The 16,454-nt window shown below is 42.2% G+C and overlaps 1 protein-coding gene across 7 annotated transcripts in view; it reads left to right on the forward strand.

Moving 5' to 3' along the window:
• Nucleotides 1–12,812, forward strand: part of STRIP2 (striatin interacting protein 2) — a 38,757-nt gene extending 25,945 nt beyond the window's left edge. For 5 of the 7 annotated variants that reach the window (XM_036426691.2, XM_036426683.2, XM_036426665.2 and 2 more), the window contains 5 exons: nt 314–414; nt 4,491–4,557; nt 8,046–8,150; nt 9,021–9,225; nt 9,830–12,812. In XM_036426691.2, the coding sequence (XP_036282584.1) occupies nt 314–414; nt 4,491–4,557; nt 8,046–8,150; nt 9,021–9,225; nt 9,830–10,080 (729 nt within the window). In that variant the 3' untranslated portion in view covers nt 10,081–12,812. The remainder of the gene's footprint in view (nt 1–313; nt 415–4,490; nt 4,558–8,045; nt 8,151–9,020; nt 9,226–9,829) is intronic. The other 2 variants (XM_036426732.2, XM_036426717.2) reach the window with 2 other exon arrangements.
• The last annotated feature ends 3,642 nt before the right edge of the window (nt 12,813–16,454 follow it).

A 16,454-nucleotide genomic window follows, 5' to 3' on the forward strand; every position in this document is an offset into this window, starting at 1 on the left:
TTTCCTGTTGAGCTTAAAGCAAATCTCACCGCAATTCTGCTGATCTGTAATAGGGCTTTCTTTCCGGTTTATGTTGTGTGCTTTTGGTTAAGAGTTTGCAGCCTATATGACACTGCAGATTGTCCCCCTCCATGCAGGATGGATGGACGAGCTGGAGACTACTGCCTCCTTCCCAGGCAGAAAGACTGGTAACACAGGCGATCAGTGGATATCGTTAGGGATGGATATTAGATTTATATTAGCTTATTTTTCATACAGATCCTTTCTTCTACCCCAAATAAGCAGCCCTTTCCACCTTGATCTTTTAATTCAGTTTGAATATGTATCACAACATTTGGTATTTGCCAACTGCATTCCATTGATCCTGAAATTCTTCAATCAAAATATTTTGTCCTACATCACTGCTAAAAACAGGTATGGACTCTGGACCATTTTACTTCAAAAGGGCTAGTTTGGGATGATTGAGAAAAATTACATTGTTTCTGAGCCTGTCAGTTCTGGTGTCCAAAGTTCATTCTATTTTAGAGCTATTACTATTTAATTTCCTTGAAGTGTTAACTGCTGGGGTATATGATTTGGCCTCGTCACAAAGATATATGTATTTTTAAAATTTTAAAAACTGAAAAATGTCATGACTCAAAGTAATAAAACTACAACGGTGAAATTTCAGCTTTATAGCTTGTCTGGCCAGTCCCAATCTTAGTATAGATCATAAGTTGGATTAGTTACACGACTTTGTAAACTGTAAAGTGTTATAGAGGATTTGTAACTGAAAAATAATAGATAGATTAATTAGTAATTTTTAAAATTAGATTACTTTTCTATCCATTATTTCATTTACTCTCCAAAGCAGTTTTAAGTGGTATTACAACAAGTTTTATTTCTCATTTCACCAATTAGGAAACAACTTAGGCTAATTAACTTGCTCAAGATTAACATGCTAGTGAGACTTGTTAAGGAAGCAGCAAAGACAGGATCAGAACACAAATTGCTTTCTGATCACAATTGTGAATACAAATTGCTTTCCACTCCTCCAGCCACGTGGGGACATGGCAGAAAGGGAAGGTCACGGAACAGATCCTTGTTCCTTACTTTGCTGTTGCCATGAGAACTGGAAGCCTGTGAATCAGTAGAGTCTACCAGAAGTGCTTCAACAGAGGCAAAGTTTCTAAAGTAGAAGGCAGATTACTTGGACTGACTGGGGAGGGGATAGGAGATGGTGCCTCACCAGTATGTCAGTACTGCCTGAAATTCCTCCATGAGAGGCAGCTTACTTATATATAGTTTAAAACACACACACACACTCACACACACACACTCACACAGAACCTGAAGTCATGAGGCCTCCATTCCTGGCCTGGATCTGCCATTTGCTAGCTATGTAATCTCAAGTAAGACACTTTGTTTCTCTGAACCACAGTATTTCATTCTTTAAAATGAAAATAATATCTCTTCTGACTGAATCATAGAGCTTTTATAAGCATTAGTTAAGATAAATATATATCAGAGTGATTTAAATACTTTTTCTTATTTGAAGGAAGCATTGGAGAATTCAGGGGTTGTTTGGTTGTTTTTTTTTTGTTTGTTTTTGTTTTTTGTTTTTTTTTAACTACAGGAGACTTATGCACTGGCCACCTTAAAAATAACACTAAGCACTAGTTGATTTGACTCAGTGGATAGAGCATTGGCCTGCAGACTGAAAGGTCCCAGGTTTGATACCGGTCAAGGGCATGAACCTCAGTTGCAGGCTCAAGCCTCAGCCCTGGTTGGGGCATGTGCAGGAAGCAATTAATCAATGTGTCCCTCTCATGTGGATATTTCTCTCTGTATTTCCCCCTCACTAACACTCTCTATAAAAGTCAATGGAAAAATATTCTTCAGCCAAAACCGGTTTGGCTCAGTGGATAGAGCATTGGCCTGTGGACTGAAAGATCCCAGGTTTGATTCCGGTCAAGGGTATGTACCTTGGTTGTGGACACATCCCCGGTGGGAGTTATGCAGGAGGCTGCTGATCGATGTTTCTCTCTCATCGATGTTTCTAGCTCTCTGTCCCTCTCCCTTCCTCTCTGGATAAAATCAATAAAATATATTTTTTTAAAAAAGAAAAATATCCTTCCATGAGGATTAACAAAAAATAAAACTAACACTAAGACTTGCTAGTTGAATTACCAGGAAAAATGGAAGTGTAGGTTGGGCTAGGTAGGGGCCACAGCTTCATGAAGGCACCTCTGTGTATCAGTCAGCCTTTTTACTTGTAAGTAAGTAAAGCCAGCTAGACCTGGTTCACGCATAGGAGATAAATTGTTAGGAGGAAATGGGAGGTAGATCATCTTGAGGAACCTAGGACAAGGATGCAGCTCTGAGCCTCAGGGTTGGTTGGTCTATAGTATAGAGAGCCCAGGAAGTCCTCCACCTCTCTCTATGACACCAAGCCCCTGTACCTCCACTCCAGTGTCTTCTCTCACTTGCAGATACCCTGTTTCCCCGAAAATAAGACAGTGTCTTATATTAATTTTTTCTCCCAAAGTTGCACTAGGGGATGTCTTATCTTTCCATGCGCTAGGTCTTATTTTCGGAGGATGTCTTATTTTCGGGGAAGCATGGTAGTAGTGTCTGTTTCCCAGTAAAATATGCTCACACGAGCTCAACATGTCCTGACCCATGCCACTCAGACTGAATCGGCTCTCAATCCTTGTTCCACATTTCCAGGGTTAGAGGTCTGCCCCTGGATCAATCAGTTGAGGCTGGGAAGTTGGGTTCAGGAGACAAATGCACTCCTGGGCCTAGAAGAGGAGGGGCCAACAATCCAATATGTGCCCATCGAGATCATTTGGAGTTGAAAGAGTGATAGAGCCAGACTATGCCATTTGCTAAGGTTGGCCTTGATAAGATGGTCTTCCTGTTTACCACCCATGGTATACTTCACTATTGCATAATCCCTGAGAAACTTAGAGCACCCACAGCTCATTATTGCAGTTTCTAGTGGCTCTTACACGCTAGATATTGTAGAAACTTGTAACTTTCTTTTATTCCCCTTTAGGCTAGAATTCAATTCACTGAGATTAGAATAAATCCATCATTGATTTCCCGCCCCCATTTCCTGGTCACCAGCACCTACTTTGCTGTGGGGCTTTGTCAGTGGGAGGTGGATAGCTGAGTGGGTAAGCCAGCCCAGAATGTTCTTCCTAAAGGAGCAGCAGAGAACTGGCAACCCTGGGAGAATCTAGTAGAGTGAATTAAGATGATGAGTAACATTGAAGAGAGAGCCATTGATCCCTCTTCTCCTTTTGTTTCCTAGGCTATCTTGGTGTGTTTCCTGGACAAAGGCAAACATTTCTAGTGGGATAAATTGTTGCCTTTTGTTTAGATAGAGTTTGACTTTCAAAATAGAGACAGGTCCAAGAAACCCCATACTCTTCTTTGTAGCCCCTGCTTGCAACGTCTTTTATATATTTCCAACTGCATTAGTTCAGATAGATTGGTAGTTTTTCAATTTTGTTTTGTTTTGGTTTATCCTTACCTGAAGATATTTTTTTTCTATTGATTTTTAAAGAGTAGAAGGGAGAGGAGGAGGGAGGGAGAGAAAGAGACATTGATGTGAGATGTCTGGGGCTGGGAATCGAACCTGCAACCCAGGTAAGTGCCCTTGACCAGGAATCAAACCTATGACCCTTTGGTCCCCAGGGCAACACTCTTGAGCAACACGGGCTAGTGCAAGATTGGTGTATAAACCTCATGGAGTGTCCCAACCAGAAGTATCAGAGATTACCTAATTCTGCATTGTACTAATGAAGAAGGGAGAAGGGGAAGGAAAGAGCTGTCATTTGACACATGTCATTTGACAGGGACTGTTCCTGTCATCATGTGGTGCCTTATTTTTCCTGCTTCCCTGGGTTCACCTCAGAGCCTCCAGCTCCCATAGAGGCAGATGCTGTTACCATTCTTGAGCTACTACAATAGATTGGCCCTGCTGTAGGATGCTGCCTGTCTCAAGCTTCCTGTAGGGGTAGCTTATGCTATTATTCCCTAGAGCTCCTGGCTTTCAGAAAGAGACACAGAAATCTGCGTTGCATCTTCACGTTCACAATTTGTTAAGTGCAATAAGTTTCAGCAGCATCTCTGGGAGCACCATTACATTCACACATATGCACAAGCATATACTTAAATACAGAAACTCAAATCCAACCAGTTCACATATCCCCTTAAAGAAGGAAGGAGAGAGATGGCCATCCCGAGCTCTCTTTCTGCTCTCTTTTGCCTCTGCCAGATGGGGGCCAGCTGGAAGCACTCTGTTAGTTCCTCTCCGTGAAGAGAGGAGACTGGAGCTGGAGTTGCCTGGCACCAAAGCCCTCAGTTTCAGCTAAGGTCTCTAAGCAATTTGGGAAATAAATAGGGCCTGCTGGAGAGAAATAACCCCTGCCCTTTATCATACAGCTGTTTCCTGCCATTGCCATTTACCTAAAGCCTGTCCTTATCTTTGCATCTTGCAGCATCTCGGTCCTGGATTACCCTTGCTGTACCATCCAGGATTTGCCAGAACTGACTACGGAGAGTCTGGTAAGCAGATGCGAATTCGGTTGCCTTTGAAATGCCAAGTAGCAGAGGCTGGCACTTGCTCTTCCATTGCTTCTCTAACTCCATTTGCCCTGGTTTGGGAGTCTCAGATTTATAAAGGCATATTAGCAATAGCACAGCACCAGGAGGGGTTTAGATCTGCTGACCCAGTTGAGAATAGTTTGGAAAAGCTGTACGTAGCATTTTGTCAAGAAAAGGGTCAGTGAAGAACACTAAGGAGGAGAGGAAATTTTAGGACAATAATTAGGATGAAACTGAATGTGAACATCTGCGCAGAATGGCAGGAGAATCTCTTCTGGTCATCCCAAATAATTATCTGCCTTTCTGCAGTGCCACAGGCCATTCACTTTTCATTTCCATACGGGTTATAAAACCCAGGAGTGGTGCTTCGGAAAATACCTGCCTACATCTCTGAGGCAAAAGTCAATAGAGCCACAGAAGGATGACCCAGAAAATTCTTCATCCTGGAAACAGCTCTAGGCAAGCCAGAAAAGTCCCTCAGAGTTATTCTTTTTAAAAATATACATGTTTAAATTGATTTTTAGAGAGAAAGTAAGGGAGGAGGGGGGGAGAGAGAGAAACATTGATGTGACAGTGTAATATCGATAGGCTGCCTCTTGCATGCCCCCTAGTAGGGATGGAGGCCACAACCGGACATATGTCCTGACTGGGAATCAAACCAGGGGCCTTTTGGTGCATGGGACGATACCTAACCTACTGAGCCAATCGGGCCAAGGCCCTCAGAGTTATTCTTAATTCCATGAAACTGACTGATGAATAGCATACTGAAGACCAAGTGTCTATCTCACCAGGCATTGCCTCAGCTCCTTAGATATTCCTCAGTCCTTACCCTCCCCCCGTTGCAGTGGAATTTGTATCAGTTTCTCCATTTGACTGAAAAGTCCTTGAAGTAAGAGATAGAATTATCATCATTTTTATATCACCAGAGTCTAGCACCACGTTTGGTATATAGAAGGAGCTCAACAAGTGCTGAGTGGTCAGATGACAGCACACATGTGTGCCACAACCCCAATTTTAATACCTGCAAAATGTTGCATCAAAAAGTCTATTTTGGTCCTCACTGGTTTGGCTCAGTGGATAGAGCATTGGCCTGCGGACTGAAGGGTCCCAGGTTCAATTCAAGGGCACATGCCCAGGTTGCAGGCTCGATCCCCAGTGAGGGGAGAGGGGGAGTGGCGGTAGGGGAAGCTGATCAATGATTCTCTCTCATCATTGATGTTTTTATTTCTCCCTTTCCCTTCCTCTCTGAAGTCAATAAATATATTTTTAAAAAGTCTATTATGTAAAAACAGAATGATACCTTCCATGGTACAGGTTTTATAGATTTTTAGCTTGGAGGGGACCTGAGAGCTATTTGGCCCAAGCCTCTATTTCAAAGATGAGAAATGTCCATTGAATAAAATGACTTTTCATGGTTCATGTCTCATTCATGACAGACCCTGAATTAGAGAAAGACCCATGTCCTGAGACACTAAGTCTAGCACCCTTTTAGCACCAGGGCAGAAATTCTGTCTTACTTAGATGTGGTCTCAGCAGCCAAGAGGCGCTCCTTACCCTTGCAGAGAGAGGTAATAAGTTGTCTAACCTTGTTTATGGTCATGACATTATTCAATCTTTAAAACAACTATGAGGTTAGTATTACTGTTTTATGGATAGAGAGTTAAGTAACGGCCAAAATTTTACAGTTGAATGTAGCAGAGCAAGGATAGAGACCTGCTTCCCTGCCATTCAAGGTTGAAATGAGAAAGTGGAACATGGATAGCATTAAAATTCTGTTAGTAGGATATTTGAAAATAGTCAGCTTTTATGACCTAAATCTATTTTTTTTTAATGGATGTGAGAGAGAAACACTGATCAGTTGTGTCCAATACATGTCCCCACCAGGGATTAAACCCGCCCAGGTATGTGCCCTGACTGGGAATCGAACATGCCACCTTTTGGTGTACAGTACAATGCTCCAAACAACTGAGCCACAACTGCCAGGACCTGAATCTGTTTCTTGGTACAATGTGTTCTCTGTATCTCTTCTGAATGACCTTTTAGGATATAAGCATAAAATTATTTAACTAATTGTAATGCTTCTGAGAAGACTTCATTTTTATGCAAGAGTGGATGAAAGCGTTGTCTAGTCTTAATAATAATACAAGTTCATGTTAGGTATTTCATCTCCTTTCTATGAAGCAACAGTGGCACCTGGTGGTTCAGTTGGTAACCATAGTTTGTTTTGTATTTGTGTGAACCTATGTAAACAGGCTTAAGTAACCAGCAAGTTTACACCACATAGGTGCTCAGTGTAATGGTTTATTTGTCTAAACTAATGGCTTCTATACTCAGAAAAGACTAATATTTATATGAGTAAGATTTATATCTTTTTTTAGGCTCAATTAATTAAATTCTTGACTAGGAATGGAACCAGGGACTTTTGGGTTCATAGAACAATGCTCAACCAACTGAGCCACACCGACCAGGGCTCCCTAAAAATTTTTTTTAATTAAATCTTTATTGTTGAAAGTATTACATATATCCTCTTCTCCCCACATTGACCCTTCCCTGAAACTTTTTGATCCGTAGTTTTATGTACATCTTAGATGAGCCTAATACACTCAAAAATCTTGGATGTTCAGTCCACATTACATGTATTACATTTGTTTGCTTCAAATCAGTTTGGGGGAGGAGAGATAATTTCACATTCACCAGACAACAGTTCACGTCTATAATCTTCTACTCCTGCATTATGTTATCACTTCGTAGACATGAGGAATTTCCAAGATGTTAGTTTGGCCATCATGCATACTCATTAATTTATATAGCTTCTGTCAGCAGTATATATTTAAAGCCCTCCAAATCCATAAGGACTCTATTTTTGTCCCTAAATGATGTTTCTATGAGTATATACCTGTTTCTAATCTGACATCCATCTGTTACTTCTTGTTGGGTGCTCACAAGATATTAAGAAACATGCAAGAGAAACACCTGGTTAGCATTAACCATCTGCCTTTTTTTTTTTCCCGTGCTGGAGAATTAAGCAATTTGCTGCAATATGGTTTAATAAAGGAGGGTGGGTTGATATTTAGAACCCAACCACAATGAATACCAGACCCATCCAACATACTTTGAAATCTACCAGAATAAGTCTGGCAGTTACAAACATAGATTATATAAGTGCACAGTGTATGGGGTAAAAAGAAACTCTTCTCTGATCCTAAATTAGAAAGCTACACAAGAAAGCTTGCTTGAATGAAGTTCCTATGTTTGTGTATAATGTTTCTAACCAAATGAAAGACATTACATGTTTTGGCCTCAGTGTGTGAAAAGCAGGATAGTGAGGAGGTAGCATTTTATATGGAAGGTCTCATCTAAATCGACCAACAGTAACTTCTAGGCTTATGCGTGTTGAGTGAAATAAGTCCTATGGGTGTTGAGATTATGGTGGGCATGCCTTATTACAGGAAGCTGGAGACAACAACCAGTTCTGCTGGAGGAACCTCTTTTCCTGCATCAACCTTCTGAGGCTGCTCAATAAGCTGACCAAATGGAAGCATTCCAGAACCATGGTGAGTGGGACTTCTGATCATGGAGGTGTCCATCTCACAGAGTTTTTTGAAATCTTCAGTTAATTTGTATGGACTTCCTGCTTTGCAAGCTCTATACATAGACACTGAATGCTATGTAAGTGTTAGCCCCTCCTTCCCAGCCAGTGTTGCTCAGTGGTTGAGTGTTGACCTATGAACTAGGAGATTCTATTCCTGGTCAGGGCACATGCCCCGGGTGCAGGCTCTATCCCTAGTAGGGGATGTGCAGGAGGCAGCCGATCAATGATTCTCTCTCATCACTGATGTTTCCATCTCTCCCTCCCTCTCCCTTCTCTGAAATCAATAAAAATATATTAATATTTATTAAATAAAAAAAAAGATTTGGCCCTCCCAATTCTGGTAATTTATTCTATTTGAGAGAAGTATTTACATTAATTTTTAGAGAGCTAGATGTGGGTCCTCCCTCAGGGCAGCTCTGGTAGGGAAGTTAGCGTTATATTTGAGTTATAGTCACAAATCGCAAACGATGCAGCTCTATGGTTATTCATTGCAGCATCGTTTGTAATTATGAAAGATTAGAAACAACCCAAATGCTCGTTAATACAGGACCAACTGGCTAAATAACTTATGGCGTATCCTTATAATAGAATATTATATAACAGAAAAGAATGGGGCAGATACCAGAAACTTTCCATTGTGAACTATAAACGGAGTGACCTCCTTGGTGGAGCCTGGACTATAGATTTCCAAAAGCTCCCCCGGGTAATCTCAGGTCAGCAGTATATATTTATAGCCCTCCAAATGAAGGAGGTGTCTCTGAGTTGGAAACGCCAAGTTAACTTTATATTTTTATCTGTCTTTCTTCACTCTCATTCCTCTTTAAACGAGCAGATGCTGGTGGTGTTTAAATCTGCTCCAATCTTAAAGCGGGCCCTCAAGGTCAAGCAGGCCATGCTGCAACTCTATGTCCTGAAGCTGCTAAAAATACAGACCAAGTACCTGGGGCGCCAGTGGAGGAAAAGCAACATGAAGACCATGTCGGCCATTTACCAGAAAGTGCGCCACCGCATGAACGACGACTGGGCTTACGGGAACGGTGAGTACTCTCAGCGCTCTCGACAGCCAGGAGTTGCCTGATGTTTAAATAAAACTAAATAAACGTTTACTCTATTCTCGTGGCATTTATTGTTGCATATTTTGGGTGAGAAAATATGTGATTATAGGTGCTGATGTAACAAACTTTAAGGCACTGCTCCAGTCCAGCATATACCCCATCCTATGAAAATCCATTTTATTAAATAAACTGAGAGACAATTACCCCCTTTCCAAAACATCCCTTTATTTTTTTAATTATATTTTTATTGATTTCAGAGAGGAAGGGAGAGGGATAGAGATAGAAACAAAAATGATGAGAGAAAATCGTTGGTTGGCTGCTTCCTGCACACCCCCTATTGGGGATTGAGCCTGCAACCAGGGCATGTGTCCTGAACCAGAATCAAACCTGGGACCCTCCAGTCTGGAGGCCGAAGCTCTATCCACTCACTGAGCCAAACCAGCTAAGGCCAAAACATTGCATGTTTTAAAAATTTACAGAAAAGGAAATTCTGAACAGTTCCATTGTTGGTGTCCTTAGACCATGCTCTGGGGTAAGGGGAGCAGCGTCCTAAGTTGTATACATCTTTCTCCTCTCCTCCCACCAGACATAGATGCCAGGCCCTGGGACTTCCAAGCAGAAGAATGTACCTTGAGGGCCAACATCGAGGCTTTTAACAGCCGCCGATACGACAGGCCTCAGGACTCCGAGTTTTCACCTGTGGATAACTGCCTGCAGAGTGTGCTGGGCCAGAGGCTGGATCTGCCCGAGGATTTCCACTGTTCATATGAGATCTGGCTGGAAAGAGAGGTGTTTTCACAGCCCATCTGTTGGGAAGAGCTGCTCCAGAATCACTAAGCTCTTGTCAACAAAGCATCTGCTCGGTGGGGGTTGGCTCCAATAAATGGTGCTCTGCCTACCCTGCTCATTCAGCCTTCATTTCCAGCTTGTCCAGGGGAGAGCTGGCCCAGGCCAAGGACAGCAGGGTAGTTCAGGGCGACCTGTGGGCCATGGTGCTTGTAGACAGTGCAAGGCTAAGATCCTGAATCACAAAAAATTGATGAACTTATACTGGGGTCATTTGGATGCCCAGTGACCTTGGAAATCTCCTGTTGGATCCGTCCTTCACATGCTCTTTTGTGGGACTGCTCTCTGCTTTAGTTTTACCTAGAACCAGCCTGGCTCCTGCTGGCCCCAAGTGTGCAGATAAGATTATGATGGCATCTGGTCCATGGCATTCGTCATGGTCATGAGAGGTGCATGTCATAAAAGAGGGAGAATATTTTCTTCTTGCTCACCCTGTACTCCTAGGACTTATCAGAGGTTTGGCAAAACTAACTTTGAAATTAAGTTGTTGTTTTTTTTTTAATTTAAAATTTTGACACTAGTCCTGGCCGGTATGGCTCAGTTGGTTAGTGTCATCCCATGCATCCAGGGGTCTCGGGCTCAATTTCCCTTCAGGGCACATACCAAGGTTGCTGGTTCAATCCCTGGTCAGGGCACATACAGGAGGCAACCAATCAAGGAAAAACATATCCTTGGCTGAGAATTAATATTTTGACACCTCTTTCTAAAGTCATTAACTCTTAAGATAATTTTGGAGTGCCTGCACCTTCTTTGTAAAGGATGATGATTTACAATTACCTAAATACTGCATGTTATTGAAAGGTATATTGTGTAAAGTGTTTTCCCTTGATTTTCTAAGAGATCTATAGTCAATGTGAATATTATTTTCTTGTGAACTCTGTATAGGGCATGGAGTGCTCTGTCACAACCAGTACAAAAAGGCCTCCTCCAAGGATGTTCCATGTTTTTTCTGAAACTACCTTAGTCTTAAAATGTCTGAGTACACTGCAGAAATTCATTTTCATCTAATTCATTTTTAAATGACCAATTAACTACAGATTTTATTTATTGATATGGCATGTCCATTTGCATGATCAATTATTGAACAGCAAGACAGCTTACCATTTTTCTTCTATGTTGATTAATGATGGTTTTATTTTCTTTTTTTCCTGTTAGTGGTTTCAAAGTGTCATGTGGAGATTTAGCAATACTGTTTCTACCTAGAAGTATTGCACATTTCTTTGAAATATAAGGGTTTTTGTACCAACCTCTTTAAACTTCTCTTACAGCAGAATCACATACTTCCCACAGGAACAAGTTTTTTTAGGAAAGTCTGATTCAATCAGGATTATTTTGTTTCTCTTCTAGCCCCACAATTGCCATCTATATTTTCAAGCTTTTTTACTTTAAATCCTCTTTCTCCTAACGTAGATATTACTGAATCTGTTTAATAACAGCACCAGGCCATTTAATTGTGCCAGGAGACCTAATCAAAATTGGCTTATTTATACTCTGTCCTTTGTCAGCCACAGCCTCTCTGGGAGTCATGATGGCGTTTCAAACCATATCCAAAGGAACCATGCCAAAACTAACCAGAGCTTGGGCCTCACCTCCTTGTGCTGTTAGGCAGTTGGATTTCTGTTTTTATGGATAGGTCCTGTGAATGTGTGATGCATGGCATTGCTTTAAATACTTTGTACATTTTGCCCGAAGAGGATGGCAGTCCTCATTGCAATCAAAATAATTTACCGAGCATATCATTATGAACCCTATTAAACTATAATTTTAATGTAATTTCAGTAAAAAGATAATTTTCAAAGAAAGAGCAGTCATTTATTTCGTTTAAAGCCATATAGTATTAATTTGTGTCAAGTACAAGTAAGTTGCCCTTTTAAAAATATGCACATTGCCCTAGCCGGTTTGGCTCAGTAGATAGAGTGTCCCCTGCTGACTAAAGGGTCCCAGGTTTGATTTTGGTCAAGGGCACATGCCTGGGTTGTGGGCTCCATCACCAGGAGAGGGCGTGCAGGAGGCAGCTAACCAATGATTTCCTTTCATCATTAATGTTTCTATCTCTCCCTTCCCCTCTGAAATATATATAAACTTAAAATATGCATGTGAATGCTTTCTGAGGCTTAGAAGTATGGTCTTAACATTTTACTTTCTTACAAATCTTCTCCAAGGGAAGATTAATTCTCAGTGCAGATGGAGAAATTGTGGCACCAAGGATAAATGATTAGTTTCAAATCACATCATTTTTCCACTGACTTGCTGGGACTAGTATTCAGGTATTGACAGCTAGCCCCATATGTTAAGGTAACCAGGATGATTGGATATCCTAATTTGAGACTCAATGTGTGTGGTTAAGAATAAATTAGCTTCCAATCATGATTACTATTACTTCATAGAACATCTTTTGAGTGATTCATAGAGGATTTTAAAATATCTTTTTAATTGATTTCAGAGAGGAAGGGAGAAAGGGAGAGATATAGAAACATCAATGATGAGAGGGAATCATCAATTGGCTGCCTCCTGCACACCCCCTACTGGAGATTGAGCCCGAAACCAGCATATGTGACCTGACCAGGAATCGAACCGTGACTTCCTAGTTCCTAAGTCGATGCTCACTGAGTCACGCTGGCAGGACAAATAGAGGATTTTTATTTGTGCATGTTTTAGTAAAGCTTGTCTTGATTGTTAACACTTTATTTACTGATGCACTTTAATAAAAAAATTCAACTGGAGTTAGAAACTTGGTCTTCTTCTTTTTAAATATATTTTATTGATTTTTTACAGAGAGGAAGGGAGAGGGATAGAGAGCTAGAAACATCGATGAGAGTGAAACATGGATCAGCTGCCTCCTGCACACCCCTCACTGGGATGTGCCTGCAACCAAAGTACATGCCCTTGACCTATGCCACATCCAAGCAGGAACTTTAAATGTGCTTGCATGGTATGGTTTGGTCTCTTGCTCCTGCCTTTCACTACAAGAAAAGTGTATCCCAGGCAGGGGCTGTTCTATCAGCCTAAGGCCAGAAGAAGATGCATGGAACAGAGTCAATCTACCAGAGTTAAACCAGGAATCGAACCTGGGACCCTCCAGTCCACAGGCTGACACTCTATCCATTGAGCCAAACTAATTTTGGCAGAAACTTGGTCTTTAAATTCTTTAATACAGGAGAATATTAAAGATATATAATAGATAATTTCTATACCTATTAGATATAGAAAGGAAGGGTATAATTAAAGAGAATGAATATATAAAATCTTATTTTAGTATTCCCTGGGAGTAGACTAAAATAAGCAACTGCAAAATCTTAGTGATTTATGACCAACCTTAATTTCTTGTTCATGGGTCTACAAATCAGTTGCAGCTCTGCTCAACTCCGATTGAACTCTGCTAGACTGACTCTGTTCCATGCATCTTCTTCTGGCCCTAGGCTGATAGGACAGCCCCTGTCTGGGACACACTTTTCTTGTAGTGAAGGACAGGAGCAAGAGACCAAACCATACCATGCAAGCACATTTAAAGTTCCTGCTTGGATGTGGCATAGGTCAAACTGTTCCTATTCCATTGACTTAAAGCAATTAACAGACAAGCCAACCACTGGGCCAGAGAAGCACACCTCACCTACAGAGAAACAGTTGCAACCAGACTGCCAGAGACACTTAGTCACGGCTGCTTCCCAGTGAGCGCTTGAGGTTGGTAGTGAGACTTCCTTAGTGATTCCTGAGAATTTTGACATTTCCAGCAAGCATTTGAAACCATCCATTTTAGTGCTTTATGCTGATATTTTTAGTTGTGCTTTCTTGTCTTTCCTTATTCATAGTCCCCCAGCTCTTCATTCTAACAACAATCATTGTTATGTAAAAATTAGAGGCCTGGTGCATGAAATTTGTGCATGGGGTTGGGGAGGGGTGGTCCCTCAGCCCAGCCTGCACCCTCTCCAATCTGGGACCCCTCGAGGGATGTCCAACTGCCTGGATTGTGAGAGGGATGCAGTCAGACATCCCTCTCACAATCCAGAACTGCTGGCTCCCAACTGCTCTGCCTGCCTTCTTGATTGCCCCTAACCACTTCTGCCTGCCAGCCTGATCACCCCCTAACCACTCCCATGCCAGCCTGATTGATGTCTTAACTGCTCCCCTGCCAGCCTGTTTGCCCCCAACTCCCCTCCTCTGCCAGCCTGGTCACCCCTAACTGCCCTCCCCTGCAGGGTTGATCGCTTCCTACTGCCCTCCTTTGCAGGCCTGGTACCTCCCAATTGCCCTCCCCTTCTGGCCATCTTGTGGTGGCCATCTTGTGTCTACATAGGGGCAGGATCTTTGACCACATGGGGGCAGCTATCTTGATCTTGTGTGTTAGAGTGATGGTCAATCTGCATATTACTCTTATTAGATAAGATAGAGGCCTGGTGCATGGGTGGGGCCAGCTGGTTTTCCCTGAAGGGTGTACCAGATCAGGGTGTGGGTTTCCCTTGGGGTGTGGGGCAGCCTGAGCAAGGGGCCTCTGGTGATTTGCAGGCCGGCCATGCCCCCTGGTGACCCAAGCAGAGGCCCTGGTATCTGGAATTTATTTATCTTCTACAATTGAAACTTTGTAGCCTGGAGTGGAGCTCCAGGGGCTGGCAGTCATTTCTGTTTGAATTTGTTTACCTTTTATAATTGAAACTTTGTAGTCTTGAGTGGAGGCTTAGGCCCTTAAGGGAAGGTGGAAAACTTGGCTTCTTCCATTGCCTGGGAAACCCGAGCCTCTGCTTTCTGTGGCTGTAGCCATCTTGGTTGGGTTTATTTGCATACTCACTCTGATTGGATGGTGGGCATGGCTTGTGGGTGTAGCAGAGTAATGGTTAATTTGCATATAACTCTTTTATTAGGTAGGATAATCCTATAGACAAGTGTTTTAATGGTTTCTGTTTCTGTTTCTCTCCCAAGTAATTGTGGTGCGTTTTGAATTTTTCCCTCTAGTCCTTCTGGAGATGACCCATATTTACAATAAAACTAGCTGAGATTAGGAATGCAGCTGAGGTTCTAAAAATGACCATGGTTCATACAATAAAGTCATGACCTTAATCTCATTAATGCTCTAATTAATGAGCTAAGTAACTATCTTAACATCCAGGCTAGGTCAAGTATGAACTTTGCAATTTTGGGAAGCTAGGTGATAACTGTGTTTAGGATGATTTTCTGGGGCTAAGAAAGTCCTGCCATTATCTCAAAAATACTGGGCATGGCTAATTAGCATCTACTCTACCTATAATTCCAGGCCAGACTTTTCTGTATTGATGTGATAAGAATGTTTCCCGTAATAAAGCAACATTTTACAAAATATAGAATTTAGACATAAACATTTCTAAAACACCCAGTAGGTTCCATAGCAGCTAGTAGTGTCTAACATGTTTAATATTACTGCATATTTAAATACATATTTTATATGATGCTTTAAATAAGAGAAAATAAAAAAATTAGACTAAATATGGCTACAGAATGATTTTATTTATACACTAGAGGCCCTGTGCACAGATTCTTGTACTGGTGGGATTTTTCAGCCTGTGGGGGTCAGACCGAAACCGAAACCAGCTCTCCGACATCCCCCGAGGGGTCCCAGATTGCAAGAGGGCGCAGGCCGGGCTGAGTGACCCCACTGGTGCACAATCAGGCTGGAGAGTCCCAATCGCTGGACCCCAGTAGCAAGCTAACCTACCATTTGGAGCGTCTTCCCCCTGGTGGTCAGTGCACATCATAGCAACTAGTCCAAAGGCCAAACATAAGGTCAGATACTTATATAATAAAAGCATATCAGACTTTTATTATATAAGATTATAACTTTTCTCTTCCTCTTGGCCTCCTGATTACTCATTTTCTCTCCACACACACGTGTGCGCGCACGCACACACACACGCTGCCCAGAGAGGAAGTGCCATATGATGGTGTTCTTGGGTCCTATGTAACTTAAAGGGAAACTTGCACAATGTCCGGAGCCCTTGATGTCCTGCAAGGAGGAAGAGGTCCTTAAATTCCTTGCAGCAGGAACCCACTTAGGAGGCACCAACCTTGACTTCCAAATGGAACAGCACATCTACAGAAGGGAGAGTGATGGCACCTACATCATCAATCTGAGGAGAACCTGTAGGAGTTTCTGCTGGCAGCTCATGCCATTGTTGCCATTGGAAACCCTGCTGATGTCAGTCATATTGTCCAGGAATACTGGCCAGCGAGCTGCTGAAGTTTGCTGCTGCCACTGGGACCACTCATATTGCTGCTGCTTCTCTCCTGGAGCCTTCATCAACCAGATCAGGCAGCTTTCTGGGAGCCAAGACTTCTGGTGGTAACTGACCCCAAGGCTGACTACCAGCTTCTCACAGAGGCGTCTTATGTTAACCTGC

The sequence above is a fragment of the Pipistrellus kuhlii genome, unplaced genomic scaffold (genome assembly GCF_014108245.1).
Source record: "Pipistrellus kuhlii isolate mPipKuh1 unplaced genomic scaffold, mPipKuh1.p scaffold_m20_p_10, whole genome shotgun sequence".
In the NCBI taxonomy this organism is placed as follows: domain Eukaryota; kingdom Metazoa; phylum Chordata; class Mammalia; order Chiroptera; family Vespertilionidae; genus Pipistrellus; species Pipistrellus kuhlii.